The sequence below is a fragment of the Rhinolophus sinicus genome, linkage group LG12 (genome assembly GCF_036562045.2).
Source record: "Rhinolophus sinicus isolate RSC01 linkage group LG12, ASM3656204v1, whole genome shotgun sequence".
In the NCBI taxonomy this organism is placed as follows: Eukaryota; Metazoa; Chordata; class Mammalia; order Chiroptera; family Rhinolophidae; genus Rhinolophus; species Rhinolophus sinicus.
The window spans coordinates 3,175,845-3,203,714 of NC_133761.1; the positions used below are offsets into that span (position 1 = coordinate 3,175,845).

General features: G+C 51.0%; 1 protein-coding gene across 2 annotated transcripts in view; it reads left to right on the forward strand.

The window, feature by feature from the left end:
• The window catches only part of COL22A1 (collagen type XXII alpha 1 chain), a 200,560-nt gene that overhangs the window by 156,992 nt on the left and 15,698 nt on the right, over window positions 1–27,870 (forward strand). For both annotated transcript variants that reach the window (XM_074316437.1, XM_074316438.1), the window contains exons 45-55: window positions 1,976–2,089; window positions 2,412–2,465; window positions 9,550–9,603; window positions 11,259–11,312; window positions 15,192–15,245; window positions 16,004–16,057; window positions 16,726–16,779; window positions 20,698–20,751; window positions 23,072–23,116; window positions 23,838–23,891; window positions 24,796–24,849. In XM_074316437.1, coding sequence (XP_074172538.1) covers window positions 1,976–2,089; window positions 2,412–2,465; window positions 9,550–9,603; window positions 11,259–11,312; window positions 15,192–15,245; window positions 16,004–16,057; window positions 16,726–16,779; window positions 20,698–20,751; window positions 23,072–23,116; window positions 23,838–23,891; window positions 24,796–24,849 — 645 coding nt within the window. The remainder of the gene's footprint in view (window positions 1–1,975; window positions 2,090–2,411; window positions 2,466–9,549; window positions 9,604–11,258; window positions 11,313–15,191; window positions 15,246–16,003; window positions 16,058–16,725; window positions 16,780–20,697; window positions 20,752–23,071; window positions 23,117–23,837; window positions 23,892–24,795; window positions 24,850–27,870) is intronic.

Sequence of the window (27,870 nt, forward strand, 5' to 3'; positions counted from 1 at the left end):
TGACAGTGAGAACTCAGGTGTCCAGGCAGAGGAGAGATGAGGTGACCTGGAGGTCAGTTCTGCAGCTGAGAAGCAACACCTGCTTTTTTCCACGTAGCAGAGACTGCAGCATTGCTCCCTTTTGTAGCTGTTTTATTGAGCACATACTTGGTGAGCTGTTCCACGCTGAATACACTGACACCGGGAGCGCGTGCATTGAAAATACCTGAGACAGTGGGAGGAGGATAGAGACAGGAGCAAATCCACATTTATAGATTGTGCCCAAGCAGCACGTGAGGTGCTTCCGTACAATATTTCTTCTAACTTTTGCAATGATCTAAAGAGGGAGACCCTTGTTAACAAATATGGAAATAGACTCAAAGGGGTTAAGGGACTTGCCTGAGACAACTCGGTTACAACCAACTTCCCAAACCACTCCCTAAAGGAAGATGGCACAGGACACCGAAAGCTCCCGTGGTCTGTCCATCCGTCGATTGGCTGGTTGGTCGGCTTGGCTGGTTCATTTATTCGTAGAACTCATGCTCTGCGGAAAGGCTGCTTGCTATGAATTGGACATACAGCGAGAAGGCAATTCTGCTTGTGTCTTCTGAGTCCATGCTTTCTATTTGCTTGGTGTTGGGATAGAGCTATAAACAGACCACTTCAACAGCACGCCAGGGGCTCCACTAGCAAGAATTAATGGGTTCCATGCGGGTGGGAACCTACCCCCAGTCTGAAGCAATCAGGAGGGCTTCTTGGCATGGGAGACGTCTCAAGAATCCTCAAAGACTGAGTAAGAGTGGAGCAAGTAACAAGATGGACTGTTCAGAGTTGCTTTTGTGACGGAAGAGCCCTTGCGTCCTGAATTAGAGACCGAGATAAACGCCAAAGCTCCGTGAATGTGTCAGCTTCCACGTGCCTTTGCAGAGCCGCCCCGCGGAGCGTTCAGGAGACCATATTTAATGCGTGGGTTTTGTGTCAGTTGTCACCGTTTAGCCATGAGCTAGCTCTTCGAGGCACACAGTCACTGTGGTCTCAAAGCGGAAAGGCATCGAGCCTGGTTGAGGGGATGCCAGCACGTGGCACTGAGGGGTCAGTGAGTGAGCACCTGGATTAGGAGTAAGAGCTGAGTGTGCGGGGAATTGTCTGACCCCGTTCTGAGTGCCTTCTTTGTATGATCTCATTTCGCCCTCATCACAAGGAGAGAAGAAGGGAGGTAGAGAGGGTGGACTGGAGAGAAGGGCGCGGAGGGGCACTGGGGGACTCAGATGGGAAGAGGCCCCCGAGCTTCCTTTGGTACCTACTGTGCGCCACACTGTACCTCCTGGGGTGACACGCCCATTGGAGAACGTGCTCCCTGGGCTGAGAGAGCTGCACACTCATTCCAGGGGCAGCACTTCCCTGCCTCACAGAAGCAGAGTGAAGCTCAGTCCCGGGGACGTTTATTAAACACCTACTCTGGACAAAGACTAGTTCTGGGCATGGTCAGGTGGGGTGTGTGTCACAGCAAGGGCAGCTCTGAGGGGGGGTGTCACAGCAAGGGCAGCTCTGAGGGGGTATGCCCGTGGCCTCGTTTCTCTGCTGCTTTGTTCAGAAACCACTCTGGCAAAGCCGCCAGAGGGACGACTCAGCTCCCCGCTTTGTTTGGTCTCTCGCCTTAGGGACAGGCCGTGCTGGCCGGACACTACTGGGTGTTTGCATTAAGTGTGCACTGCTCGTGTTTTTAGGTGCACTTACATGCCAGTCTGCTCACTTTCGACATTACCGTCTTGGGCTATACTCCCAGCACTCTGGCTGCTGGAAGGAGGGAGAAATGAGGGGATAACTCAGCTAAGTCAGTGCTGAATCTAATGTAAGATTAAGGCAGAAAAATGCCAAGTTTGACACAAAGTATGGCTGCGCCCACTGTCTGCTTTCGGTTATCATTGGCTGGCAGCCTCCTGTCCGGAGAGGCTCTGCTCCTTTGGCTTTCTGAGTAACTGTTGTTTATTCTCAGGACGTGTGCCGCGAGTGCCCCCCCGGCCCCCCCGGACTCCCTGGTCTGCCAGGTTTCAAAGGGGACAAAGGTCTCCCGGGAAAGCCAGGGAGAGACGGCACCGAAGGGAAAAAGGTGAGGAGAAAAGGGGAGACAGTCTTTTTCATCGCAACGTAATGCAGCGTCTCGGAGATCCCAGCACCTGTCTGGCCCTAGTCAAGGGTGCGGCTGCAGGAGGCGGGGGTCACTGGCCCCTTTGTTGTGGGTTATGCCCCGAGTGCTCAGCCACACCCTGTGCCACCCTTTGCTCAGACATGCTGGGGGGTGGGTGTGGGGACAGGGAAGTCCCAGTGGGAAATCAGTGAATGGGTGCGTCAGGCTGAGGGCTTGCCGGTGACTCTGGGCATGGGCTCCAGACACTCATTCTTGCTGTTTTTCTCTTTTGTTTCTGCTACAGGGCGATGCTGGGTCCAGAGGCCCCCCAGGGCTGCCGGGAATAGCCGGAGCGCAGGTCAGGGAGCCTTCATAAGCACTGTGTGTATCCATTGTGCTCACCTCACTGGGTGCTCTAAGTTTGAGTTTGAAAAATGGTGTAAAATCAGAAAACCCACATTCGAGGCCTAACCGTGGCACTGACTCTCAGGGACCTTGGGCAGCAGGGTCATTTCAACGGTGAGTCTCAGGTGGTTCATCTGTAAATACCTGAGCAGTTGAAAGTATGAAATGAGCTGCAGGATTGGGACGTGTGGTACTCACTGGCTAAGACATGTGCCCCAGAGCTGTGTGGCCTTAGACAAAATCCTTGACCTCTCTGGGCCACAACTTCACCTCTCACTACTGATAATAACAAGAAGTTCCAAAATATGTTAGAATTGAACGATATAACGCATAAAAAAGAGTTGGCACTCAATTAGAAATTATTGCTAGGAAAGTGCTGTGCGCAGGCGAGTATTAGTAATTCTCATAAGAACGACCAGGCAGGTGGCCCTGTGCTCTCACAAAGCCAGTGGGGGAAGCCCTGGCTGCCAAAAATGGGTGTCTGGGCTGTGGCTCTTTGGGCTCTTGTTGGGGACAGCATTTAGCTCTGAGAAGGGACTGCATGAGTGCTGGCGGGGGGACAGGGAGGGAGTGAGGGCTGACCGCTCAGCCTCACCTCCCTCCCCCAACACGGGGGCCCCCTGGAGCCCTCCTCAGCTGCTTGTGGCCTCCGTGCTGCTACAGGCTGTGCACACACCCACCGGACATTCAAAAGTGCCACTGTCTCTTCCTATGGCCCAGTTTTATGCAACGTAACACTGTCAGCAGGAGAGAGAGCCCAGGAGCCAGACCTCCGGGGCTGGACCCCGTTTCTGACCCTGGGGTCCTTCTTACCTCTCTTCCCTTCTGCTTCCTTGCAGTCAACTAGGGCTTGTAAGAGCAGTGACGTCACAGGCCGATGGCCATGACTGCTGCTCACGAGGTGCCCGCTGGCACCGGGTACATGGCAAGGCCTCCGTCAGCCTCAGCTCTATTGCTCGGTCAGCCCCGGGGTCACAGCCAGTGCAGGGCCAGGATTCCACTGGGGACCTGGGTGGAACAGGTAAGGGGAAGCCCAAACCTTAGTAACCGAGATAAATAAAAGTCTAATGTAGTATGTTTAAACTTTTAGAATAATGCAATAGATTCATGAGAAACAAAATGCGAAAATTTAAAATAAAGACAGGACCCAGATCTCCCCTTGAGCAGCTCGTCTCTCGCCTCCCCTACTCTCAGCCCCATCGGAGCAACGTGCTTATTTACATCCTGATATTTCGCTCCTCTTGGGTTGTTTGGCATTAATTTTGACCTTTTAAAATAAGGCACTGGAGGATTCTGTATCTTGGGCCCTGAGGTTTCCGGAGCCCCTTACATTTTACACCCCAGGCGAGTGCCTCATGCCTCGCGCTGGCCTCAGCCCTGGATGGGGTTGGGGCTGTTATTATTTCTGCTCACATCCACATTTTCTAGGTCCTGGTTGGCAGGTTAAGACACCTAGCGTTTGTTCTCCATCGGGTTTTCACATACGCAGGGCCCCTGCCTCAGGAGTTACAGATCCCAGGTCGCGGTGTAGATGGAACAAGCGATTTTGGCCGGGCAGTGTTAGGTTGAATGGCGCATCCGCCCGGTGATTTGCTGCATATCAGCTTCTCTTTCTGGGGTCATCAACAGAGGCTGAGCTTTCACATGGAAGACTCTGCAGGCCGGTGATTTCAGCTGAGCTCTGCATGATCTTTGCTGTCAGCTTGCTGGCTTCTGGGTTTAGCCTCTGCTGAGGACTGGCCTTTATTCAGAGAAACAAAAGCCAATAAATTAAACAGATAAGTAGGGATAGTTTTCTCTGTCAGCCCAACACTGCTTGAAATGCTTGTATCTTGGGCTAATGGCTCTGCTTTGTTCTCTTATAATTTGATTCAAGAGAGGGTTTGTTTCTTCACATACACAGAGAAAACCAAAGAAAGCTTCCATCCAGAAAATACCCAAAATTAGTGCTATGTCTGAAAGACAGGGTTCTAGCTTCTCCATTGAGGAGTCCCTGGTGACCTTGAGAAGTTCTCGGGGCTCCAGTCCCCCCTACACAATGAACCACCAGGTGATTTCCATGGGCAACATGCCCAGTGTTCTCAGGGCCAAGGGCCAGGTTACCTGCTTTATAATATTATCTCCTGCAATGGTCGGCAGCATCCTAGGAGGTCGAGATACTGTCCCACTTGACAGATGAGGAAACTAAGACTTAGCAAGATTCAATGCTGGTATTGCACTAGTAGGTGACACAGTGGAGGTGAATCCCTGTTAGTCCAACTCCAGGATCCCCACTATTTACTGTGTTTTCCCGAAAATAAGACCTAGCCGGACCATCAGCTCTAATGCATCTTTTGGAGCAAACATTAATATAAGACCTGGTCTTATTTTACTATAAGACCAGGTCTTTAAAATATATAATACTATATTATACTATAATATAATGTAATGTAATATAATATAATACCGGGCCTTATATTAATTTTTGCTCCAGAAGATGCATTAGAGCTGATGGTCCGGCTAGGTCTTATTTTTGGGGAAACACAGTAGCAACATGCCAACCAGCACCAGCCCAAGGACAGCTCCCAGTGGGGAGCCAGGCTTCTGTCTACAGGCCTGTGTAGCATCCCCACGTGGCCCTGTAATAGCATCCCCACGTGGTCCTGTAATAGCATCCCCACGTGGCCCTGTAATAGCATCCCCACGTGGCCCTGTAATAGCATCCCCACGTGGCCCTGTAATAGCATCCCCCCCACGTGGCCCTGTAGTAGCATCCCCACGTGGCCCTGTGAATAGCGTCCCCACGTGGCCTTGTAATAGCGTCCCCACGTGGCCGTGTAATAGCGTCCCCACGTGGCCTTGTAATAGCGTCCCTTTACCTATTGCTGGGAAAATGAGCTGCCGAGGAATTCAGTGTCTCATCTGAGGACTCACAGGCTTGTCCTGCTCCTGGCTTTCCAGCCCAGGCCAGTCTCTGTGCTCTTCATTCGTCCCACGCCGCTCTCCAGAAAACAGATGGGAGGACTGTTTCATTTCCTCTGTGTTGAACTGCACTTATCACACAAGATCTCTGCCAGACGTGCGGATTTGAAGAGGAATTTGTAAACTGGAAGTGCTACTGGTGGCAAAGCACTTGGGATCATTGTTCGTGTTCTTTTACAACCAGAGGCCCTGCGTGTTCACTGGTCATGTGTTATCGCCAAGAGGGTTTGGTTCGCTTGTTTGTTTGCAATTATGATTCAGCATCTGGGAAATCAACTTCCCCAGGATTTATCTTGCAGGTTTGCAGCTGCTGTCTCTGGTGGCTGGGTCTGGGGAGGTGAATGCCACGGTCAATTACAGAACCCCTTCTAGAGCTTTCAAACCACAGAAAACAATGACTAAGAGAGAAGGGCTGGAGGCAGAGGCTGCTGGAATGATCGTGATTCAGGTAGAGGAAGAGGAAGGAGCAAGATGGTAATCAGAGCGAGGACCCTGGACACATGTATTTCCACAGAGTCTGCTGTGAAAACCTCTCCTGGATTGGAAATGCTGATTGTTCTATCCCCCAGGAAAAGCATCTGGTTTCCCCTTCATCCATGTGTCCACCAGCCAGGTGATGGGAATTGTAGGGACTGCAGACACTGAATGAACAGAAGTCTTCACTTCTGGAACGTTCTGGATGGTTCTGGAAGGCAGAAATAATGCATCCTCTGCTGCTAGGAGAGCTGCCAGAAGAGGCCCTGGAATTCCATCCTGCCCAGAGGTGCCCCCGAGCCATTAAGTACATGCTCTGTCCAGGAGCAGAGGTCCCTTTGCTCCCATAGCTGGCTCGATCCCGAAGACTCTCACCAAGCATCCCCTTGACCAGTTCCATGCCAAGTCAGGAGGTATAAAGGTCGGTCAGATCCAGGCCATGACTTCCAGGTCTGATGTTGTGTTGGAGAAGAAAGATCTACAGGCTGGCGTCTCCCAGAAAAGTCAGACTGGGCTGGGGCCACCTAGAGTGGTGGGCACAGCCTGGGCTTTGGGCGTTAGGCGCTTCCCCAGCCTGGCTCTGCCTCTTACCAGCTGAGTGAATTTTGCTGAGGCGGTTTATTTGACTTCTCCGAACATCAGGTCCCTCATCTGTAAAAGAAAAACCATATGGCCCATCTCCCAAAGAGGATGGGAGGCATAAACAGGAAGCATTTACAGAACAGCAGGTGTGGTGCCAGCACGTAGGAAACGGGTCGTGAAACTGCGAGCGGCCCTCATAATCGTTGATCTGTTTGAGTTAACAGCAACTATACCAAGTACCTTCAGATTTTTTATCTGTACACTCTAACAATAACCCCTACCTCATGGAGTAGTCCTGCTGGCTAAAATAGAAAACATAGACATATTAATTTTTTTTTTTTTTTTTTTTGGCATCAGCTCAGGATATAAACAAAGAAATACTTGAAATGGGATATTATTTGAAGAGCCCCGGCAGAGTGTCTGGCAAAGCCGGGACCCTGTAAATGTCAGTCCTTTCTTCTGGAAGGAAGTGAGTCAGGCTTGGGGGTGGCCGTGTTGGCTTTGGTCCCCATCTGCAGTGGAGAAGAAGAGTATGGCTGTGGAGATTCCTTGAGGTGCTGACATTTTCATTGTTAAGAGGTGAGGATTGAAACCACTCCAAGCTCAGCCTGAGGACTGGAATTTGAAAGGAAGCCATTTACTTCTAAGACAGTTGTCCTAAATGTCAGAGAAACAGTGAACAGTGTGCTATTCTCTGTCACTTGTTTTTATTGAGATTATAATGTGGCCTGCAGACAGTGCGCTGGCTTATAGATTTAAAAGCAGTAGAAATTATTGCATGCTAAATGTTGGAACACATGCTCTTCCCCTCTGAACCTGTGTTTTTTTTTGTTTTGTTTTTTTTTTTGCTCTCCGCAATGGCATTTGGCAGTGTAGAGGTGTTACCTCACCTGACAACCCCCTTCCCCCAGTATACCTCAGGGAGGCCGCCAGGAGTGTCATTAGCTAGTCATCAGTACCAATCAGCTGCTGATCTAGGGCCCCCATCTGGCTAAGGAGAATACTGGGCTTGATGTTCCAGTGAGAGATTTGTAGGTTCTGGGCCTGGAGGAACCCTCCTAGATTGACCTCCCCCACCCTTCATTTACTGGATGAACAAGCTGGAAGCAAAGAGAGAGCATGATCTGCTCAACGATGCAAAGATGAGAGATGACAGGCCTGGGACCAGAGCCGAGATTGACTTACTGCCAAAGACTTACTTCTCTGCATAATGCGTTCTTTTAGAGGAACTGAAATGTTTGTGTTTAATAACATTTTACTGAAATACATTTGTTAACACAATAAATGCAGAGCCAAAATAGATGACACTTAAGAGAGATTGGAACCTGTGAATGTAACTTTCAGGGTAGGTCTGTAAAAAATATTTTTGGTAGGTTGCATGTTATGAGTGTTTCTATGATCACGGTAATGACAACGATGGTGATGGTGGTGATGATGATGGTGATGATGATGGTGGTGATGGTGATGATGATGGTGATGATGATGGTGATGATGATGATGATGATGGTGGTGATGATGATGGTGATGATGATTATGGTGGTGATGATGGTGATGATGGTGGTGATGATGATGGTGGTGATGATGATGGTGCTGGTGATGATGGTGGTGATGATGATGGTGGTGATGATGATGGTGCTGGTGATGATGGTGGTGATGATGATGGTGATGATGGTGGTGATGATGATGGTGGTGATGATGATGGTGGTGATGATGATGGTGCTGGTGATGATGATGGTGATGATGGTGGTGATGATGGTGGTGATGATGATGGTGGTGATGATGATGGTGGTGATGATGATGGTGGTGGTGATGATGATGGTGGTGGTGATGGTGGTGGTGATGATGGTGGTGATGATGATGGTGGGATGATGGTGATGATGATGGTGGTGATGATGATGGTGATGATGATGGTGGTGATGATGGTGGTGATGATGGTGGTGATGATGATGGTGGTGATGATGGTGGTGATGATGATGGTGGTGATGATGGTGGTGATGATGATGGTGGTGATGATGACCGTGGTGACGTCATATAACATGATGACAAGATGATGGTGGTGATGATGGTAAAGATGATCACGAGTGTTTATTGAGAGCTAACAATGAACTCATCATTAGCCTAAGCATTTTGTAGAGTTTAGGTCATGGAATTCTCATAACAACCACATGACAAAGACACTATTACTATTATTGTCATTTTAGAAGGAAGGGAACAGAGTGGAAGCACCTTGCCAATGACACAGTACATGACAAAGCTAGTATTTATATACAAAATAATGTAAAATAATAATCAAATGTTTATTGAGCTCTCTTACTGTGTTCTCAGCTCTATGCTAAGTGTTTTCTATGTATTATCTGATTTTATTCTCCCAGCAGTTCATGGGGTAGGTAATCATTATTCTCTCTATTTTGTAGATTTAAAAAAACTACATCTCAGAGTTTTAGTGACCCTCTCAAGGTCCCGCCAGTAAGGGAGGGAGCGAGGGGCGTATGTACAGAGAGCGTCTCCCTCAGCCCCCTGTGCAGCACTGCCTGAGAAGCACCATCTCAGCTCCCCCCACACACACACTGCTGCATCTGCTCCTTTCCCTGTCACACCTGCAATGTCCCATTTCCTCTCCACATCCTCCTTTCTTCCTTCTGAACCAAGTCCACCCCACACTGGGCCAGAGGAGCCCTCTGACAACTGGGGCAGTTGTGCATCCTTCTGCTCTCCACTGCCTGCAACTCAACCCACGTTCAAGGGTTAACATACGAGACTCCGAGTGTGTCCCCAGCCCCACTTTCCACTGACCCCCACCAGCACCCCACCACCAAATTAGGCCATTCCATCAGCAGTGCCTTACCCAGGACCTGTTTCTGTCTGCTGCCACCATGCCTGGCCTGGAGCACAAACTTGATAAGAGATTCCTGAAGAATGAGTGAATGAACGAATAGGAGAACAAATGCACGCAAACTTACTTCTTTTGCAGCGTCGCTCTAGCAAAATTCCCACTAATTTCCTTTCTTCTTTCTCCCAAGGGAAGTAAAGGAGAGCATGGAGCAGATGGTGAGACTGGACAGAAAGGCGATCAGGTAAAAACTTTATAATGAACCATCGTCCAGAAGTGGCATCACTGTTTCTCCTGCGTAATGTTCTCCCGTGTCCGACGACATTCCTGGTCTCGTCTGTGTGTGCAGTAGGAGTCGTAAAACCACATTTCCATGGTTCCCATCTTGAGCCCCCTGGTTCGTTGGCACATTCCCCGTCCCCAGTTATCTGAGGAGTCTGACTTTTCTTTTTTCTTTTTTTGGACTCTTGTGCTTTTAGTGTTTCTCGTCCACTAACATAGTAACCATTCATTGCCAAGTGCCCCCTTCTTTCCCCGACCCTCCCATTATTTCTGAAGCACCTATTTACAGGACTCTCAATGCAGGTTCACGTGCTTCCCAGCGCCCACCCGCCCCTGCTGGACCACTTCCCCGAAGGCACTGTAAGGTGATGCCAGTGGTGGCATGCCGCTTTTCCTATGGAGCTGAGCCCTGCGTCACCTACCTAGTGTGACCAGCTGGTTCTGCAGTCTCCCCTCCTCAGCCTCTAGCAGGCTCTCTGCCATTTCACCTGATGACTGCTTCTGATTGTCAATCTTTTTCCTGGATTTTTCCCCCTTTCCCTCTCTCCCACCTGCCCTGCCCCTTTATTGCTCATTGTTGTAGTCACTTCTCACTTTGTACTCATATCGTAAACCAGGCCCGTGGCAGGCACTGCACCAGGCTCTGACATACAGAATGAGGAATGGCCAACCCCTAACCTCACAAGACTTTCAGTTCAGGGAGGGAGTGGGGCACACGCACCAGAGGCAGTGAGACGGGAGCAGCATTCAGGTCTGAATGACTTACTCAGCTCAAATCCCACCTGTATTTGGAAAACCAGAATGGGTTTGGATTATCCTCACCAGGATGATTGGTCAAAGGCTGTGGTATCTGTCGTGAGGGCTACAGCTTGTGTTTTCCGGTGGCGGGAAGTGCAGGGTGGGGGGAGGGCAGGCAAATCATTTATGTCATGGTGCTTTGGTTTTATAATATGGTTGTACTAAATCACATATTTATGGTTGGTGCAAAAGTAATTGTGGGTTTGCAATTATTGTTAACCTTTACACCACAATTACTTTTGCACCAACCTAATATTTCAATGCACTTTACACTATAACTTGTGTAGCTCATTCTGTAGTACCCAGACTCCTCTCCACATGAAGACATGCATCTCTTTCTTAAAATAACTGCCATAGTACAGATGCCATAATTCAGTGAACACTGTCCATTGTGGGCTTATGTTGTGTGTGTATGCATTTATTTGTTTTTAAGTAGGACACTCCATACGTACACAGAAAATACGAGAGTATAATAAAAGGGCCCCCTTTGTTCCTCTGGCCCAGCCGCAGCATCTGTCAGCTATTACGGCCACTCTTGTTTTCAGCCACTTCATCATCCACTTCCCCACTTTCTGCCTTCACATTATTTTGAAGCAAACCGTTTTCAGGATAGGTTTTTTGTAAATATCGTCAGATACTTTCTCAGCCTATTGAAGCTCTGGCGATATATTAAAAAAGAGGTCTACAATTGAGTGTCTTCATCCAAAGTTGTCACTGGAGTTAGAAAGTGGATTCTGGATCGTGGTCTGAAAATTGGCTCTTGCACAAAGGGACAGGTTTTTGTGTCATTTTAAGGAACTGCCTCTCGTGTGTTCCTAGGGTCATCCCGGAATTCCAGGTTTCATGGGGCCCCCAGGGAACCCTGGACCACCGGTAAGTAATAATCTCTAACCCCCTCCTTCCTGGGCCTTGACATTTGAACTCCCTCCCATCCTCACTGGAGATGATGCCACACTAGTCACACCTCTCATTTTAAGCAATGGGCTGACACCCAAAAGCCCAGGGGTGAGCTGAAAATGCAGGTCCTGGGAGCAGCTGGGGAGCGGTCAGATGGACCCGAGTAGCAGTGATGGACAATGAAATAGTGCTGTTGGGGCTGGGACATGGGCAGGGAGGGGCAGGCTTCATCTATTATCATTAAAGGTCCAGCTTGGGAGCTGGGACGCCTGGGACAGTTTCATGGCCAGGACCTTAGGTAAGGAGTGCAGAAGCAGCCTGCCGTCTTCCATAGGCGGCTGTTCCGTGGTGAGAGGCTCTGGGAATCATGGGGTGTCCATATCAGCCCGGACTCTCCTGGATTTATTGCAATCAATAGCAATAATAACGACTACAGATTATCGCCTTTCATTATTACTATTTTCAGCTGTTCATTCATGATTATTCTAAGGCACTTGCTATTGTTTTAACTGTAACAACTACCATTAATGTCACCCCATTGATCCCCGCCGGGCTCCCCGCTCTGGCAGTAGCTGTGGCTCTGACACTGACCGATGCCCAGCTTTGCAAATTTACTTCCCTTTGGTCTAGGCTGCCGGGGACTGAATCCTGTTGCTCTTCCACTCAGAGTCCGCTGTGGTTGTACCAGTGGTAGCCATGGTAACAAGGAGGGGGATTTACTGTCTCCACCAAGCCCAGGGCCAGTCCCATGGTATTTCCCACGTGTTCTCCCAGACCTTGCCCCAAGAGGGCCATTGGCAATGGCTAGAGGACCCCTGACAGGGAACCGACTTCAAACACAGACCAACCTGTCAAGGAAACAGTGAAAAAGAGGATCGGGTAGGAGCACAGAGTTGACAAGGTGTGATACAAAGCTTGCTTTGTCTTCTTTGTAGCAACTTCTAACTACCTATTAATTCTTAGAACAAATCAAGTTGTTTAAAATGTATTTTTTCAATAAAATCACATGAGAGCCTGAAACAGCATCTCTCACTTCATGACTGAGTTTTACGGCAAACTCATAAAAGGTAAAGTATCTACATAAGTAGTAAAGCTTTCCCAGTGTCATGGAGAGGCGACCTTAAGTATTTGCTACTCAGCTCACTTCCTGTCGCTACAAGTGCTGCTCACATCCTTTTCAATTTCTCAGCCTCCATTCGTAACTGTCCGAACTCTACCCTGTGCTTGCTTGTGAATGGCCTTGTAGCACAGTGACAGTCGCTAGCGTTTAACTTTTGTGATATTCTGCATTGATTTTAAGATGTATAATTTAACTTAGGAAATTGAGTTGCATTGCATTTGCAAATGTTATTGGATTTTGTGGCATCTGACAATCAGCAAAAAGGAAAACATCAAGGTGGCAATAGTGTGGGTTGAGTGGGAAGGCATTAGTGTTAAGAGAGGAGGGATGCTTAAGAGGGACCTAACTGTATTTAAAAACAGTTCACTCATAAATACTTTTGTGTCATGGTGACTTCAGCTTCCTTGTGAAACCTAAGAGCTGAAGGACTCAGGCACTGGATGTTGGGTTTATGCCTCATCCCCACCCCATCCTGGGAATCCCAAAGCCTCTAAGACATCGCCAGTGAAAACCAAACCCTGTTCCCTCCTCCTTGGGAAGTGCTGCAACTTAGAACTCTCTGACGACTCTAGGAAATGACTCCTGGTTTATTATTCTCATACTAGATGATGAATCTGAGATTGAGAAACAATTGTAATCAGAAGCCAGCTTGTCCATCTCCGGCTGATTAATGCTTACAATTCACTCGGCAGTGTTTATTGAGCATCTACTTTGTGTCATGCCTTCTACTGCTAATTGCCTTTGGGAATAGATACTGAGTCAGCTGCCCATTCACGTTCAGCAGTCGGTCACGCAAAAGCAGATCAAGGACAGGACACTAACCCTCCAGGTCCCCTGCATTGCTTTTTTGAGTGCTTATTATATGTCAGGCCTGTCCGAGGTACCGAGGATATATGTAGACACCACGCAGACAAGGCTTCTTTCAGAGTTTATTTTTTGGTGCTCAGTCAGCATCCTTTTTCAAGATAAAACCTTTACCCTGTTCTCAACCTGCAGTAGGGAATTAAATTTCAGCTTTGCTAAATTCCAGAGTCTAGGATGTCAGAAGCTATTAGCCAATTTATGTGGAAGAATCCAGATCTGGAGTAAAAACTCCAATGTTCTGTTAAGTTTGGACTAGATGTGTAATTTTCCCCTTTAGCATCCCAGGTGCAGGGAGGTGTAAAAGTCTATTTGTTTAAAGGTTATTATCCCTTTATTTCATGAACACTTAGTGGGTCTTTACATAATGGAAAAGGTGGGCAAATCAGACTGCGCTTGTCCCCAGGATTTGTAGTCCACGGCACGTTAGACATGTCTCCTACAGCTATATCAAATTTCCTTGGGCTCCAAGACCGTGGAGTGGCCGTTTCTGTACCCCTAAAACTTTCCCAGCATCTGGTGCAATGTAGGCACCCAATAAATGTATGTAAAAACAAGCGAATAAAGACTGCTGCAAAAGTATCAGTAACGTACACCGAGAGCTTGCTGATGTGTTGTCCCTTATTTAGTTATTATCTGCAGTGTTCCTGGTCGGGCTGGCCGGTAGACACACACTGTCATCAGTACTTACGGTGATGACGGCCCTTAGTAGGTGCCCGGTGCTGGCTGACTCTTTATATGTATTAACTTACTCAACTGTCTCAGTGATTCCAGTGACCTAGGTGGCGTCTTTTTCTCCATTTTACAAAGAACTGAGATGCAGAGGAATACGAGAAGTTGCCTAAGAGCACGCAGTTGTCACTGGAGAATCAGGACGTGGAGCCAGGCACTCTGGCTCGAAGAGGGGGGCACGCCGAACCACAGCCTCCGTCCTGTGGCAGGCACCCCACAAACCTTGCCTCATTCGCTCCTCACCTCGCAGTGGTGTGGGCAGTGGCACGTCTACCTTTTCCCTTAGGAGGAAGCTTTAGCTGAGAGATGTGATAGCGCCCGGCCAAAGCCAGTAAGAAGCGGTGTATTAATGAGTCTAAAGAACCTCTCTCTTTATCCCCCAGCCAATCCAGCTTCTAAGCCCTTCATTTATTCAAGAAATAGTTCCGATCCACTATCTCCAAGACACTGTTTTAGTTCCCAGAAACAAGTCAGTAAACACTGGGATGGCGAAGGCTACAGGGAGAAATAAAAACAGGAGAGGGGTGTGAGAGGGCCGAGACCTGCAGTGTCAGATCTGGTGGGCAGGACAGTGTCTCACTGAGAAGCGGGTGCTTGAGGCAAGAGCAGAGGAGGGAAGGACCTGCATTCTGACCAGTGGGATTCGAGTGCAGGCAGGAGGAACAGCACGTGCGGGGGCCCCGAGGCAGACGCGTGTGTGGGCTCCCACTACACCACGTACCTGCCTGCGGAAAACTTCTCTTGCATGGATCTGTCTATGCATCGCTCCATCCCTGAGTTGACACAAGCAATGAGTTCTTCCTTATCTCCCTGGAAGATAAATCCAATTGTTCATTTCTTGCCTTCTGTCTCGAAATGTTCCCTCTGAAGGGAGGCCATCTACCATTGCCTTAAGAATGACTGGCTGGTGACTACTTGGGCCCTTCCTGTAATGTGGCTGCTGTCCTCCCACCATTTTTGGTTCCCAGCAACTAGCCCAGTGTGGTAGGGAAGGCAAACGCACCTTTGAAGTTTTCATGGTTCCGGCCCCTGGGAAGCGGCCAGGATGTCAGCCCTGTGCACTGATGGATGTACAAACAGGAAGTGCCAGTGGTCTCTGCTCAGGTACACAGCAAACCAGCTTTCTGCTTTCTCACCCTCAGGGAGCAGATGGGGTCGCGGGAGCTGCTGGACCGCCAGGAATCCAGGGGCCGCCGGTAGGTCCCTCACTGGACAGGACCTGCCTTCAGTGTGTCTTTGGCCTTCCCAGAAGCTCACGTGTTCGCCCACCTCCTGTGGCCCACACATCCCAGGGGTCTGTTCACTGCCCGTCAGCCACGGGAGGAGTCACTTTCTCTTAGAGCCCCAGTTAGCTCACTTCTCAAGTAGAAGGTGTGGAGGAAAGGACCTGCCGATCTGTGATTCCAGAATTCAGTTTACAACCAACTCAAACAGGCCCAGGGTTCAGCCCTATCTGTCTGCTCCTTTTCAGTGTGGTTTCTATCTGAACAGGCTCAGGGGTGTGGAAAGGCTTGCCGCTAACCCATCCTGAGCCTATGGCTCGCACCAGGAGCATGCTGGGTAGGGGATGGCTGCTGTTATCCAGTTGTTCAAAAAGCAGCATGTAGTTACGGAGGGGGAAGTTGTAGGTCAAGGTTTTGAAACCACAGCTGGTGGAGCTGGCATTGGAACCCAAGCCATTGATCTCAAAAACCATAATTATGTTCATTGCCTGTGGCTGCCATGACCTGTCGCGGTTTCAGTACCGTCAGCTGAGGGCGAATGAACCTCAGTGTAGCCGGCATTGTGCCAGTATCCACTCCAGGCATTCACGGAAGGACCACACGGTGAATTGACACCCCTCCTCTCACCTGACTGCCTTATACATTTGAAAGGTTCTGAAACACTGCCTCCATTTACTTCTAGAAAAGCCACTCAGAGACTTAATGGTGTTTGTGTGTCTTGGATCTTTTAGGGGAAAGAAGGACCCCCCGGCCCCCAAGGCCCCTCTGGATTACCTGGAATCCCAGTAAGTGTTACTTCAAAAAAAATCTAATATCGCTGCTACACAAATCAGCACACAAAAATACGCTTTATCATTCTTAAAATAAGATGTGGTCACTAGGGGAATTTTGTGTATTATAGAATAGGAGAAGAAAAATAATCAGCAAATTTAAGTAGATTGTAATTATAGCTTGATTTCATGGAAAGAAATGTGAGGTGTTCGTGGCCTTTCCGTCACCCTGACATCATCCTTCTGTCATTGTCTCGGCCGCTTGTGAGCTGTGCTCGGCGCTGCCCTGCTGGTCCCTCAGCGTCCTCGTCATCTGTCAGCCCCGGCATCTCCCCTCCTCACCGCCGTGGTCAGTCCAGGTCCGACAGGAGGCCGTATCAGCCCAGTGTGACTTCATGAAAATGTCCAGGAGGGCTTTCTGTAGTTCAATAGCGATAATAAAGAAACTATTGGTATTGATTGCTTTTCCACTGTGTGTCAGACATTGCGGGTCACATGTTCAGGCCAGAATCTCGGTTTCGGGGAAAACCAGGAAATCAAACCCGTTTTGCCAGTGGAAACACTTCCATAGCTGCTGCGTGTGAATGGAGCTGTGCCCCAGGCCAAAAGCCATGCTGACACTGCATGACACCCCTCCCTCTTGGCATCTTTGGCCAGATAACCGATTTGAGTTTCTCTTGCAGGGAGCAGAAGGCAAAGAGGGCAGAGATGGAAAACCGGGTCCCCCTGGAGAGCCGGTAAGGGACCCTCAGTTCTTGCCATTGTTCAGGCCAAGTTAGTACTTTCTCAGTAACAACTGCTGTGTGACCGGGAGCTACTCTGAGTTGGGCACAGTGACAAATATTTTCGATGCATCACTTCACTCACTTCCCCTGACGACCTTGCCAAGTAAACACTGCTGTCCCCATTTCATAGCTGGGGAAACTGAGTCTCAGGGAGGTGAAATGAGGGGCCCAGAGTCACATGGTGGGCTGGTGACAGAATCCAAACCTGAGCCTAGGCTCCCGCCCTCCCTCTGCAGTGTCACTCCTAGTGATGTGGGAGGGGAAACTGAGGCAGGTAAGCATTAGCTGGAGTAGAATCCTGATGTCTGAGAAGCCTGTTACAGCCTCGGAAACCCTGAGCTGCACTGCTAGCTCCCGTGTGTGTGTGTGTGTGTGTGTGTATGTGTGTGTGTGTGGGTGTGTGTGTGTGATCTGTCCAGGGCACACAGTGAGGTGCGCTGAACCTGCATGAGGAAGTGTCTGTGGCCCGGGAGCTGTTGGTTGTGTGTGGACAGAGATTTCCACAGACTTTTATCTATGACCTCAGAGTTGTGTTTCCTGAGGTTGGTGAATCTGGGCTCTCTGATGTCAGTGGGTGTTCAGCTCCTAGCAGCCCTTTTGTTCACAAATACCTCGGTATCAAGGGGCAGGTCGGAGGAAGCATCTGGAACTTAGAAACCTGGGTTCTCCGAGTGCCCACCTGTGGGAGAGTAGGTAATGATGTGGGTGTCCCCAATAGACCCTGAGCAGCTGTGAGGACGAATGACAACATTCTCTAGGCTCTCACATGGGACGTCTCTGGGACGTACTGTTAAGTTATAGATCTCGGGCAGATAGCCTGCCCGATTTTGCGTAAACGTGGGTCTACATGTATTTTTCCAGTATTGACATAAAGAAACCCTGAGAGACTCCAAAACCACAGAAAGAAGTACTTACGTCCGTAAGAGGGTGATTCTGAGCAGAAGGGGGTCTGGGGATGGAGGCAGATTTGTACCCCATAGTCTGTTTTATTATCTTCTCAGTTTGGGGGGTCATGGACATACATTACTTACTGATAAAATCAAATTAAACGTGCATTAACATATTCTATACCAAGCCTACAACCACAACAGCACAAAAAAACTGGCTTTGGATGCTGGCTCCAGTCCCCACAAACTCTCTGACCTGGGATGGGTCCAAACGGGTCTCTGAGCCTCAGTGTTATTTTAAATAGAATGAGAAGCATTGTCGCCACTTGTGGGCGTTGCCGGAGGATCACAGGCGGTGAGACGTGTGTGACCCACATCGGCTCGCCTGTCTGTTAATGGTTCCCGTCGGTTACTTCCTCCCGGCCCTAGTTTTACCTCCTGCTGAGCTCAGGCCTGTGTAGCCTCTGGAAGAACCACCAAGTGAAAACACATCAAAGTTTCTACAGCGAGGTTTACGTCCTATTTAATTTGTTTGGCCATAAGGTGTTATGACTCATTCTGCGTCTTATGCAACTTGCCGGAAGCACCGCCTTCATCACTTTTCCCTGCTTGCCAGATGCTGAAACTAGAATTCACTGCTGAGGGGAAAAGAAAGAGCTAAGAGCAGCCAGCAGAGCACAAAGCTCCTGCTAAGCCCTGAAGGCTGCTGCCCAGTCGAGCTGCCCCAGGTGGGCAGATGGCAGTTAGCCGGGGTGGGGGGGGAGAGGAGGGCGGCACCCCCACCCTGGTTGATGGCTCCTGCTCACCTCAGGCTGGGCCTTGTCTGCTTCCTTAGGTTTCCCACTGTAATCCCCAGAAAAACCGTACGGAACATGGGTATCATTATGTCATGAGGAAACGAAGGCCCAGAGAGGTTAAGTAGGTTGGCCAAGGCCACACAGCTGGGGAATGAAACCTCTCAGACTCACACCCCAGAGGCCGAGCCCAGACATCAGTACTGCAGAGCAGGAAATCAGCTTTTCTGCAGAATGTGTCTGATCCTGAAAGCCTGCTGTTTGCAGTACATGATAACTGAGGCTTTGGCCTTCATTCAGTCTGTGTAGGGAAGGCCTCTGGCAGACGGGCCTGGGCCAGGCACTGGGCACAGCCTGATGGAGGACCAGGCCTGTTCTGGGTAAGTGAGATGCGTGAGGAGGCAGGGCTGGCTCTCCAGGGAGAGGGGGACTCAGCGACTCCCATCCACGGCCATTCCAGAGGCCACCAGCCGGTTTGTTCTGCAATCTCAGTGCGTGGTCACCCTGACGTTATCCCTCTGCGCTGCTTGGGAGGAAATTGGCACCGGGACCGGGGCACTGGGTAGCCCTCAGAGCAGACTGCAGACAAGGGTTTGGAGTTGGGTGGAGTATTGCGGAGGGGATCCCAGGAAGCATGAGGACATTGGGCAATGGAACAGGGAAAGACAGAAAGCCGCTAAGAGCAGGCGAGTGAGTCAGCTGCTCCCAAGGGCAGCCCCGGCCCCGTCTCGCTGGAGACCCTCTGAGGGTTTACGAGGAGCACACGTGTAATCCTGCAAACCATGGCCAGGGCCCAGGAGGCTGGGCCGTGCGTCCCTCAGCTTCAAGCCTATTTGCATTGAGGATTATTCCCTGAGCCATTAACTCTGTGTCCTTGGGCCTTTGCCCCTCAAAGTCAAGCACCCCCAAAGGCCGCCTGTGTAGGCCTGTAGCCTGGGCAGGAACTGTGTGTTCAGCGAAGGGACTGGGACCTCCTGGGTGAGCCAAGGAGATGGGGCTGGGAAACAGCAGCGCCTGCTACAGGTGGTCACTTCTGTCCTTGAAAATCCTCAACAGTTGCTGATTGTTAGCATGTTTCTGCTGGTAACGTGGGCCAGTGATGGGTTGGCCATCCCACCTTACTGGGGCAGGAGCCAGGCCAGGCCCACGTACCCTCGACCACAAAGACCTATGAGGGGGGATTGTCCTTAATTTACAACTGAGAAACAGATCTGGGAAGGGACATGACACCCAGGGGTCACCTCGCTAGACTTGGACGAGCTGGGACAGAAGAAACTAACAAGGCAACCTGGAAATGAGGGCTTTGTGCCCCACCCTCCTCCTCTGTAGTTTTCCCCCCAAACCCTAGGATGCCCTTTCCCTCCCCTCTCCCCAAGTGGACCCTATCTGACCCTCAGGTTTATAAGCTGTGCAAAGGAGGGGACAGTGTGGGGGACTGGGTGTGCCCACTGGTGACAGTACAGGCACGGCCAGCACGCCGCTCCAGGTCCCAATCAGAGGTGCTGTTTCACCCACTTTGCCTGCACCCTACATCCTCCCCCATCTCTGGCTGCTTTATCTGGACATGAGCACCCATCTCTCACTGGCTTTTATTCATGGCAATACCAAGCTTCTGGCGGTGCAGAATTTTCAATAGCCAAGGTGTCCCCATAACTTCTTTATAATTAAGAGAAGGTGGGTGGGGAAAAAAATGAGTAAATTGTGGGCCCCTGGCAGTAAGCACAGCTGCTGGGGTGAGAAGAGCATCGTTTTGGGGTGACCTGCAGTGGGATTCGGGCTGGCGTTGCCATGTATGAACCCAGTAATGTCTGAACTTCTTTGAGCCTCACTGTCCCATCTGTAAAACGCGGTAATTAATAGCTGCCTTGAGATGGTTCCGTGCGTAGGTAGAAAGTCATTTATCATGAGGGTCTCTGTATGATTTCTCAGCCAGACCAGAACAGTTCTGAGAATGCAAAGGGGCGCCATGACTCACTGCCATAGGGATGAACCTGGGTAACCAGCACCGTCCCGGGAAAACCAGGACATAGGAGGCCTGCATACAGGGTGATGGGCATGGACTCTGCACGAAAATGGACCCCAGTGTCAGGGGGCAGTGACTGGCTTGTGTCAATGTAACACCAGGAAGCCCAGGCAGCCAAGAACAGGAAGAGCCGTAAAATGCTGCCGTCTTTTTTCTTTCCCCTCAGGGCAAAGCTGGAGAGCCGGGTCTGCCAGGACCAGAGGGGGCCCGAGGCCCCCCGGTAAGTGCCTTGTGTGGGGTGGGGTTTGCTGAGACTGGCGACCAGGGGGGTCCAGAAGTTCTTCTCCTCCAAAACAGTGGGGCTCCCACGTGATACGTTCCGTTCTTTCACGTACCGTGGCTGTAAACTTGATTTTCAAAACTGCAACCATTGTTATTACCAGTTGTCCTAAGTTTTCTTGGTTCTTAGCCTATGTGTTGTCATTTGAATGGGCTTTCTCTGGGTGAGAGAACCTAAAAATGAGTCTTAATTTTAATTTTGAACATTTTCCATAGATAAAGGTTTTTTTCCTCCAATTATAAAGTAACCAATTCTCATTGTAAAACAATAATGATGATGGTAATAAGAAAAAAAAAGAAAAATAATTTTGTAGAGAAGAAAATAGTTACTTATTAGTATTCTGTAACACACAGAGGTAAAGCTGTTAACATTCTTGTGTGTGTTTGCTAGTCTTTTTCTCCCTATGCAGCATTCTTAGGGATAGATATTTGTACACCTAAATTCTAGCTGTCAGCTATTGTAGACATAAACATATGTAGGTACTTTTTCTGTAAAAATGAACTCAATCTCTGTATTTTGCGGTTATTGAGGGGTTTTTTTGTTTGGGTTTTTATTTTTTATTTTTTTCTAAATGCTTTACTCCATCATAATTTTAAAATTGTTTTCACAATTCCTTAAATTTGTTTTTGGAACAATATGATTTTTAATGAAAATGCTAAAACCCAATTATCTGGCAAGAAGGAGGCGATGGAAACGCTAGCTCTCTTTCCTTAATGTGTCTTTCTGTAAAGAAATCAATAACTCACCTGGCTGGTATTCAATACGGAGGAAACGAAACACAAAATCAATTTCCTGTTTGCTAAATCTCTGCTTTTCACCTGATTGCGCCAGGAGAAGGAAACTAAGAATGGAGAATATCACCTGTCTGGGGGATTAAATCACAGAATTCGTGGTTTTTGTTACGATGGCTCCTGGCTAATTAGATGAGAGGAGCTTTCTTTTCCCCAAGGAGAAAGAGGTATTTGCTGGGACCCGGCTTGGGGTAAGACCCATCTGTGGACCGAGAGTTGTAGGGACTCCTGCCCCAGTGTAGGGCAGAGCTAGAGACCCAGGCAGGTGACAGAAGACCCACCACTGGCTGGCATAGCGTGAGTCAGACCAGAGCTTTGAAGAATGGCACGGGCTTTGAAGTAGGCAAAGCTGGGTGCAGCTTTCGTTTTCATTTATTCACTTTGTGATCTCTGTCAGGGACCTCTCTGAACCTCTGTTTCTTCTTCTATATAATGGGGATCAGAATAGGTCCCACTTCTGTAGGGTGGTTGTGAGAAGGAGAAGGTTAAATATGTAAAATTCCCTGCCATGTGCTTGGCACATTGTGTGTGGCTCCCTCAGCTGGTGCTTTTTGTCTATGATTATATGGGAAGACTGCCCAGCAGGGTCCCTGCCTCTGAACCACCTGGATCTGGGATCCCAGTGTCTTTGAGGAGGACGCTGGGACCCAGACAGGCCCCGTCCTTCTCCAGGGAAAGGGAACTGGCCTGTTTTGAGCAGTGGAGAGCACTGTTAATCTCTTATTCAATCCTTACGGCAACTCTGCAGAAGTAGGTTCTAGCCTCATCTTACAGATGTGGAAATTGAGTCACAGTGGAGAGAAGTAAGGCTCCCGAGATCCACAGCTAGAAAATGGGGAGCCACGGTCAATTCCAGACTCAATTCCAAAGTCAGCCCTGCTCCATGAAACTTGAGGGCGTATAAAGCCCCTTTGCACAGATTAATCCTGCAAAGCTCAGCCAGGTGGGCACTTCTTTCACCCTCCTTTTATCCATGGTGGTGTTAGCATTCCAGGGGGTAAGATGACTTTTCCAAGGTCACAGGGGTTGAATCTGGACTCAGACCTGAGGTGACTTCATCTCCTGCCTCCCCCCCTTTCTCCTCAGTCACTGACACTTCCTGACAGGCACCAGGTGACAGGCCCATGTGCGGTAGCAACTTCTCATGTAGTCCCCCCACTACCCAGCAGGGCAGGCTGGTTTCCCGGTGATGGAGGCGGAGCTGGGGTCAGAAGGGAGGCATGGACTGTAGTCCTTCAGCTCGGGTTAGCAGGGAATGAAACCCACCTGGCCAGACTCCTGCCCCGTCGTCCCCTGCCTCCCAGGAGCCAGGCCCGAGCAGGGCCCAGCGTCTTGCAGCTGGTGGAGACTGAGGGGAATCGGGGAGCCACAGCGAGAGGCTCAGGATCCGGCCAGACCATCTCCCCAGGTGCCTGCGTCCCCCTTGTCAGCCTGCTCTTTCGGGGTTAACGTCATTCTCTTTCTTCTAGGGCTTCAAGGGACACACGGGCGATGTGGGTGCCCCTGGTCCCCGGGTAAGTGGATGCCTCGCCGTCGGGGTCATTCCGGGTGGACCTGCGCTAGCGCTTCCGGACTTGGAGCCCCTGGGCCTTGCAGACCAGGACAGCACCTGGTCACCTGAGAGAGGACGAAGGCAACATCCCTCTCTCGGTCTAGTTTTTCTAGACGTTTCTCCTGGGGGCCAGACACTGACTGACAACCAGTCTGACCAAATCAGCCTGCGGCCAGGTGTGGTCACTGTCGGCTGTGCTCCGTGTAAGCTGTGTGACGGAGGCCTAGTGGACATGGGTGCTTTCCTCAAGGTCCCAGAGCAAATGTGTGGAAGGCATCGGGCTATCCTAGATGACTCTTTTCTTATCCATTAGCTTCTTCACTCTCTTCCGAAAGCCCCAAATGGAAGGAACCTCAGGGGTCTGATGGGTACGCCCCTGCCGTTCTCTGTACACTCCTGAGAAAGCTGACGTGTGGAAGTATCACATGGGTCAGCAGGTCAGGAGGCAGAATTCCAAGCGGGTTTGCCTGAGCCTTCAGCTGGTGTTTCCTGCGTCTCCAAGGGACACACACGGCCCAGGGCTGGAAGCTGGCCTGGGGGTGCCCTGCGGACCCCAGCTCGGGGCCGGGACTCTGTGGGCTGCTTTCTCCTCCCTGCTGCTCAGACACACTGTGGTGGAGGCAGCTGGCAGCCTGCTCTGTCTTCTTCACAGCAGGCATTTTGCTTCTGCTTTCCCCCTCTAGGGAGAGTCTGGTGCCATGGGACCGCCTGGCCGGGAAGGGTCACCAGGAAAAGATGTAAGTGTGGGCATCCTGGGGGCCTGGCTGGGTCTGTGGGGAGAGGGGGTGCAAAGACAGTGGAAGGGGCTGCACTGCAGGACCAGGGGACACCCAGAAACTAGCAGGGAGGTCAGTACCGCTGTAGAGCACTCAGGAGAATTCAGTGGGTCAGTGACGTGTCACCTGCCCGCACGGTGGTCCCCAGGCCCCCTGGGCAGCCCGAGGAGGCCCCTGGATCTGGACTTCGTGCCTGATGGGTCGGTGCCTGTGCCGCAGAGTCGATCAGGGGCTTTGCAGAATCGAGCGTCACCTGTCTGTTGACATCAGTGATGCCCCAGTGGGTCCAGGCTTGGATGGACTCCAGCAGCACGGCGGCGTCTGTCCAGGCTGTCTCTCCATCCCCATTGCTCTGCACTCTCAGAGCCCATCACGGCCACCACTGCCACATGCTGTGTGGCCCTTCACACTGCTCACTTGCTCCCACTGAGTTTTGGTCTTGGACCAGGGCAGGGCAAGTTGTCTTTTAGTCCAGTCGTACAGACTGAAAAACTGACCGGAGAGGTCAAGTCACGTCCCTGTGGTCACACAGACAGTCAGAGGTGGGAGGTGGGAGCCTGGGGCCTGGAGCCTGGGTGTGCCAGCTCCATCTACCACAGGGCACGGCCATCGCACGTGACAACCTGCAGAGCAATCTGCCGTGTGGACACAGCATCCTGGAAGTGGGTGCTCTGTCAGGAGCGTGGGCACGGGGTCCTGGGTTCCAAGAGCGCCTGTGCCTGCCTGCCCTGTGCGTCCACGGTGCCTTTGGTCTTGGGTAACTTAGTTTGTTAGTCTTGGGTAACTTGGCGAACTTTGGTCCACATTTAATGGTGCCTCCATCGTCTTCAGTGGCTCTGTGATAACATGGCTGTCTCTGTTCCAGGGTGACACTGGACCCACCGGGCCACAGGGTCCCCGAGGAGAGAGGGGTCCACCGGTAAGTTTTGCTCCGTGTTTCTGTAGGGCCTGTTGCCATGGTGATGTCTGGTTGGTTCATCCTCGTGCAGTGTCTGTGGTATTGAGAATGACAGTGATGTCCTAGCAGATGGAAAATAGTCACTGCCCTAAGCCCCTCAATGCCCCACCACACACACCCCAGGCTGCTTCTGGAACCACCGGCCCACAATCTAGAAATTTAGAAGGAGCCATGTGGCGTGGCCCAGGCCCTCTGGGGCATGCGTTCCCCATGTGGGTGCTGTTGGGGCAAACACTGGTTCTTGGGGTTCCCAAACTCCTACTCTTCATATATCAGATACTGCAGAAACACACGTATAGTTTAGCTGTGATGCTAAATTTTCATATGGGGCAATTAGAAAGAAATATGTCTGACTAGGTGACTAGAGAGGCAGTGTAATGACAAAAAGGTGGGGAAACACTGCTCAGGAGACCCCCAGGCCTGGAGCGGCCCCCGACAGGGGCCCCTGCTGGCCGGCATCGGGCTTCCTCATCCATGTGCACTGCGTGTTTCTTCAGCTCCCCTGGCCCTCAGTTTCCTCATCTGTAAAGTGGGGGAGGTGGAAGGAATCCTGTACGTCCGGCGAAATGACAGGACAGTGGCCAGCACATAGAAGGTGCCAGGTGGTGGTCAGCCTGAGGCCCCGACCAGCCTCCGTTCCTGGAGGGAGGGGCCTTTGCTCTGCTCCCTTCCGAGGGGCCCAAGGGGCACTCAGGAAGCCCCTGCCAGATGCTCATGGCTTCGAGGGCACGGAGGACGCAAGGAAAGGCACTTGGGAACAGTGTGCCCCAGGACGGGTGCCAGGTGGAGGGTGCCGGCGGCAGGCCCCCAGGTGAGGCTGTGGAGGGCGTCACGCACCACGTGCGGGAGGCAGGGGCGAGGCCCGAGGCCCCCACAGGCAGACTGCGGTTTTCTGGCTCCCCCCATCAATTCTGAGGTGCATCACAAAGAATTTGAACCAACACTGAGTTGCCGAAGTTCACACGTACTTACTCCTTTTTCTGAACACACCCTTTTTCTGAACACACGAGAGCCGGTTCCAGGGTACTTCTCCGGCAGCCTCACTGTCACTCAGCTGAGATTGACAGGCTCTCCTGACTGAAGAGAAGGTTCCTGCTGACCTCAGCAGCTTCACGGCCTTGAAGGAGACGCTGAGTGTCTGTGGGTTTGGCCAAAGTCTGGTGCCGGGCCTGCAGGAGCGTGTCTGTAACTCACTCAGTGAGTTCTCCCCAGACCCTGTGAGGCAGGTGCCATCACTGTCCCCGTTCAAAGATGACAGATGGAGGCACCCAGAGGTCAGGGAATTGGATCACACAGCAAGTAAGAAGCAGAGCCAGGATTTGGACTCAGGTAGTCTGGTTCAAGCATCTGCAGCTTAATTCAGCACCTACCTGGCCGGTGTGTGAGATTTTCTTCTCAGAAGGATCAGCTGGTGGGAGGGGGCCTTGGGGCTCAGCTGTGGGGGAGGGGACTGTGGACACCATTCCTGGTGGCACAGAGGCTCAGGGGCTGCGTGTGGATGCGGGACATGAGGAATGGCCCAAGGCCCGGGGTGGCCAGGCCTCAGCCCCCTCGGCCTCCAGCACACAGGTGACAGGTGGCCACCCAGAGCCACCCTCCTTCTGTGCACATCCACTTATGCTGGCTCCGAGTGCTGCTGTGTCTTGGCCCTTAGCCTTCCTGCAAACAGAGAGGACCAGAGCAGGGAGGAGGAGAGATAAAATTATCACAGGGATGAGCCACAGTGCGTATTTTTAGAGGCACACAGATGGGTGGCGGGGTGGGCGGGGGAGGTGCAGGGAGGAGCCGTCGTGCAGCGTTCCCTGCAAGGGATGAGTGGGGGAGCAGTCACACACAGGCTGGTGTGATCCTAGGCGGGTCCCGGGCTCTCTCTGTGCCTCGGTTTCCTCATCTGTGGCATGGGATAGAGACATCTGCGCTGCATGCTTCTGGCAGGATCTGGTGAAATGAGGCACATGACTCTCCCGTGAGCACAGGGGCACCTTTTAGGCGCAGGTGGAAGCCTTCTTTATCATCGGTAACTGACAAGCCATGTGCTTAATGAAGGTTGGGGTCGGTGTCACCTGGGGTCAGTGTCGCCTGGGTTCAGAGCCCCTCCACTTCCGTTTCAGGCAGGTTTCTTAGCATTTCAGTGCATGGTGGTGTTTGCATCTGTTGTGGGAAGCGAGTTCATGCGTGTGAAACCTGCATGTGGGCAGTGCCCGGGAGTGTTAGCTCCTCTCACTGTAATGGGTTTCCAGGCAGCCAGCACATCCAGGCGCGTGCTTCACAGATGACAACGCATCAGCACCTTTTGGCCAAAGGACCGATGGAGAGTGATTTCCTATATGTTCTTTGTTTATTCATCTAGCAGAGCGCCTCCTGGGTACCTGTTCTGTGCTAGATGCTGGGCATATAGAGAGAGACGGGGCACATGCCTCATAGCTCCTCTGGGCTGCCCTTGGCTGGGAAGACAGCCAGGTAGACACGGCCGCCAATGAGGAAAGTCCTACAGGGAGGAAGGTGGTGAGCAGAGGAAGTGACCAGCTCAGGCTGGCGAAGCCGAGCTGCGACTTTTGGGCTTCACAGGAATTTGATCCTCAAAGTGGGTAGCCAGGAACTTTCTGATTTGTTTGTTTCCCGGGGATCTTATTGGTTAAGTGTATTTATCAAAATTATAAATGTGCACAAAATACCCATCACATGGGGGCAGATTAGAATTATAAGCGTGAGCCCTAGAACCTGCAGTAGATGGACCCTCCGTTAGCAGCGCTGTGACTGCACCAGCCGCTTGTCTTTTCTGGGTGTCGTCAGTATCTGCATCTATTAAATGGGGCTCTAATGATGCCCTTAGTGGGGGGGTCAGAGGAGGTGCCGCTCAGACATGCTTCCTCCGTGACAAGAGCACGCCCGTGGCTTGAGCACTTTGTGTCGGACGGTTGGTTTGCTCTTTCCGGCAGCATCTGAGTTGAAGGATGTGTGGATGGAGGGACGGATGTGGTC